Source organism: Prunus avium, chromosome 1 (genome assembly GCF_965620075.1).
Source record: "Prunus avium chromosome 1, drPruAviu1.hap1.1, whole genome shotgun sequence".
Classification (NCBI taxonomy): domain Eukaryota; kingdom Viridiplantae; phylum Streptophyta; class Magnoliopsida; order Rosales; family Rosaceae; genus Prunus; species Prunus avium.
Window position 1 is genome coordinate 12,626,453 of NC_142284.1, and position 2,480 is coordinate 12,628,932.

Genomic DNA, 2,480 nt, shown 5'->3' on the forward strand with positions numbered 1-2,480 from the left:
TCACCGTATTTTTAAAACTACTTTTTCCCGTCCGGTTATATACTAACTATTCTCAAGGGAATCACTCTAATTCTTCCAAAAAAACAAAAATGGCAGAAAGGAAAAAGAGAAAAGGAGATAGCATATACTGGTATTATATGGCCCAAAAAAAAAAATATAGCATCATAACAAACAGTTCTCCTGACACAATCAATTGCTTCCATCTCTTCATATTTTGCAGATTTAAGCTACATGAAATTTGTCTATAATTCCACTGATCTGCCATTAGAAGAAGTGTACGACTACATTGTAGTTGGAGGGGGTACAGCAGGTTGCCCATTAGCAGCAACTTTATCAGCAAAGTACTCGGTGCTCCTGCTAGAAAAGGGCAGTGTTCCAAGTGCATATCCAAGTGTTCTGCGTCAAGATGAGATTCTTACAACTCTCATGCTAGAAGACGATGGAAAGACGCCAGCTGAAAGGTTCACATCCGAAGATGGTGTGGCTAATGTAAGAGGCAGGGTTCTTGGTGGGTCAAGCATGATAAACATTGGTATATACTCTAGAGCCGATAAAGACTTTTATGGAAACTCAGGAATTGAATGGGACATGGATTTGGTTAGCAAGGCCTATCATTGGGTTGAAAATACTATCATATCCCCCCCGAATGTGTCACGTTGGCAATCTGTTGTGAAGGAAGGTTTGTTAGAGGCTGGTGTTCGTCCAGATAACGGATATAATTTAAATCACATTCCAGGAACTAAGGTCACGGGTACTCTTTTCGACAATCAGGGAAGGAGACATGGAGCTGTGGAATTGCTTAATCTAGGAAACCCAAAGAACTTGCGAGTTGCAGTTCATGCCACAGTAGAGAGAATCATATTCTCTTCCAACGCACCAAGTATGTTTCATATATTTGCATCTTTTACTTTAATTTCTTTGTTAATGGAGCAGGGTATTCGAACATTTACAGGAGAGAAATACCATTAGATTTAGAGTTAATTGATATCTTCGGTTTTCAAAAATTCGATAATAACTACTATCTGTTCTAACCATGCAGGTTTGTCTGCTAGAGGAATCGTGTATAGTGATTCTAAAGGGAGGTCACATAAGGCCTTCATACGTGGTAAGGGAGAGGTTATATTGAGTGCCGGAGCAATTGGAAGCACTCAACTCCTGCTACTTAGTGGTGTTGGCCCAGAGTCCTACCTTTCATCTATCAAAATCCCAGTTGTTCACCCCGAGCCTTACATTGGACAGTTTATGCGTGATAATCCTCGTAATTACATCACAATTTTGCCTCCATTTCAACTAGATGCCTCTAGTGCACAGATTGTTGGTATCACAAGCGATTTCTACGTAGAGACTTTCTCGGGGTTGCCATTTTCTACTCCACCCTTTAGTGTTTTTCCTGATCCATCTTTCTCCACAAAGATAAATTCAACTTTCGGACAAATTGTGTACAAAATTCCAGGACCCTTATCCTATGGTTCGCTTAGGCTGCAGTCGTCCTATGATGTCAAAGTTGGTCCAAATGTCCGCTTCAACTACTTTGCAAAACCGCTGGATCTTGCTCGTTGTGTTAGTGCCACAAGGAAGGTTGGTGATTTATTAAGCACAAATTCGTTGAAACCATTTAAGGCTCAAGATTTGCCGGGCATAGATGGTTTCAACCTCTTCGGGCCACCATTACCAATGAACCTTACAGATACCGCATCCGTGGAAACATTTTGTCGAGAGACAGTGGCCTCATTTTGGCACTACCATGGGGGATGCCTTGTGGGAAAGGTGGTTGATGGGGATTTACGAGTCAAGGGGATCAATGCCTTACGTGTTGTTGATGGATCCACAGTCAAGTTCTCACCAGGGACCAATCCCCAAGCCACCCTCATGATGTTGGGCAGGTATGCTATATAATAAAGAGAGCAATATTTAACTAAATAATATTAACATACTGAGTCTGAATATATCTATGGCTTTTTCGTGATGAAATCTCCCCTTCAATTTTTGTGCTTTGGGCAGGTATATTGGCGTTAAGATGCTGAAAGAAAGATAAGCTTGCAAGGCATGTTATTCATACAATAATTTCACCATTGTGTAGTGTTTTCTTACTGAATAAGGTGAATAGGGTGGTTATATTTACTTGTATCATTTGAGTTATCGAATTAATTACTGGAGTACACATACAAGCTACAGATAAAGTTTCGCAGAGGTCGTTTAGATATGCAAGGTTAGGGCCTGATCCGATGACCAAATCGACCTCAGGCGGCTTGGACCAATTTGTATTGTTTTTCATATAAAGCCTGCAGTTTTTGTAATTCAATTGAGGTTTTCATTGTTATTTATTGGTTCTTGAACGAAAAAGAAAAAAGAAAAATTGTTATTTTTTTTAAAGAACCTCCATAAGAGAAGATGAACATACATACGAATAAATTAAAAGGAAAATATTCTCAATTGAATTTGAACTTATACACGTAGGTAACCCCTAGAGATTCTGTTTA

At 39.6% G+C, this 2,480-nt stretch overlaps 1 protein-coding gene across 1 annotated transcript; it reads left to right on the forward strand.

Annotated features, from left to right (window-relative positions):
- Positions 1-225: 225 nt before the first annotated feature.
- On the forward strand, positions 226-2,269 carry LOC110767481 ((R)-mandelonitrile lyase 1-like). The gene is made up of 3 exons (XM_021971030.2): positions 226-880; positions 1,040-1,883; positions 2,002-2,269. The coding sequence occupies exons 1-3, from the start codon at positions 232-234 to the stop codon at positions 2,033-2,035; spliced, it is 1,527 nt and encodes a 508-aa protein (XP_021826722.2). The 5' UTR covers positions 226-231; the 3' UTR covers positions 2,036-2,269.
- The last annotated feature ends 211 nt before the right edge of the window (positions 2,270-2,480 follow it).

Coding starts and splice junctions, on each gene's coding strand:
- LOC110767481 (XM_021971030.2), top strand. CDS start 232: ATGAAATTTGTCTATAATTCCACTGATCTGCCATTAGAAGAAGTGTAC. Junction 881..1,039: donor ATTCTCTTCCAACGCACCAA/GTATGTTTCATA, acceptor CTAACCATGCAG/GTTTGTCTGCTAGAGGAATC. Junction 1,884..2,001: donor ACCCTCATGATGTTGGGCAG/GTATGCTATATA, acceptor TGCTTTGGGCAG/GTATATTGGCGTTAAGATGC.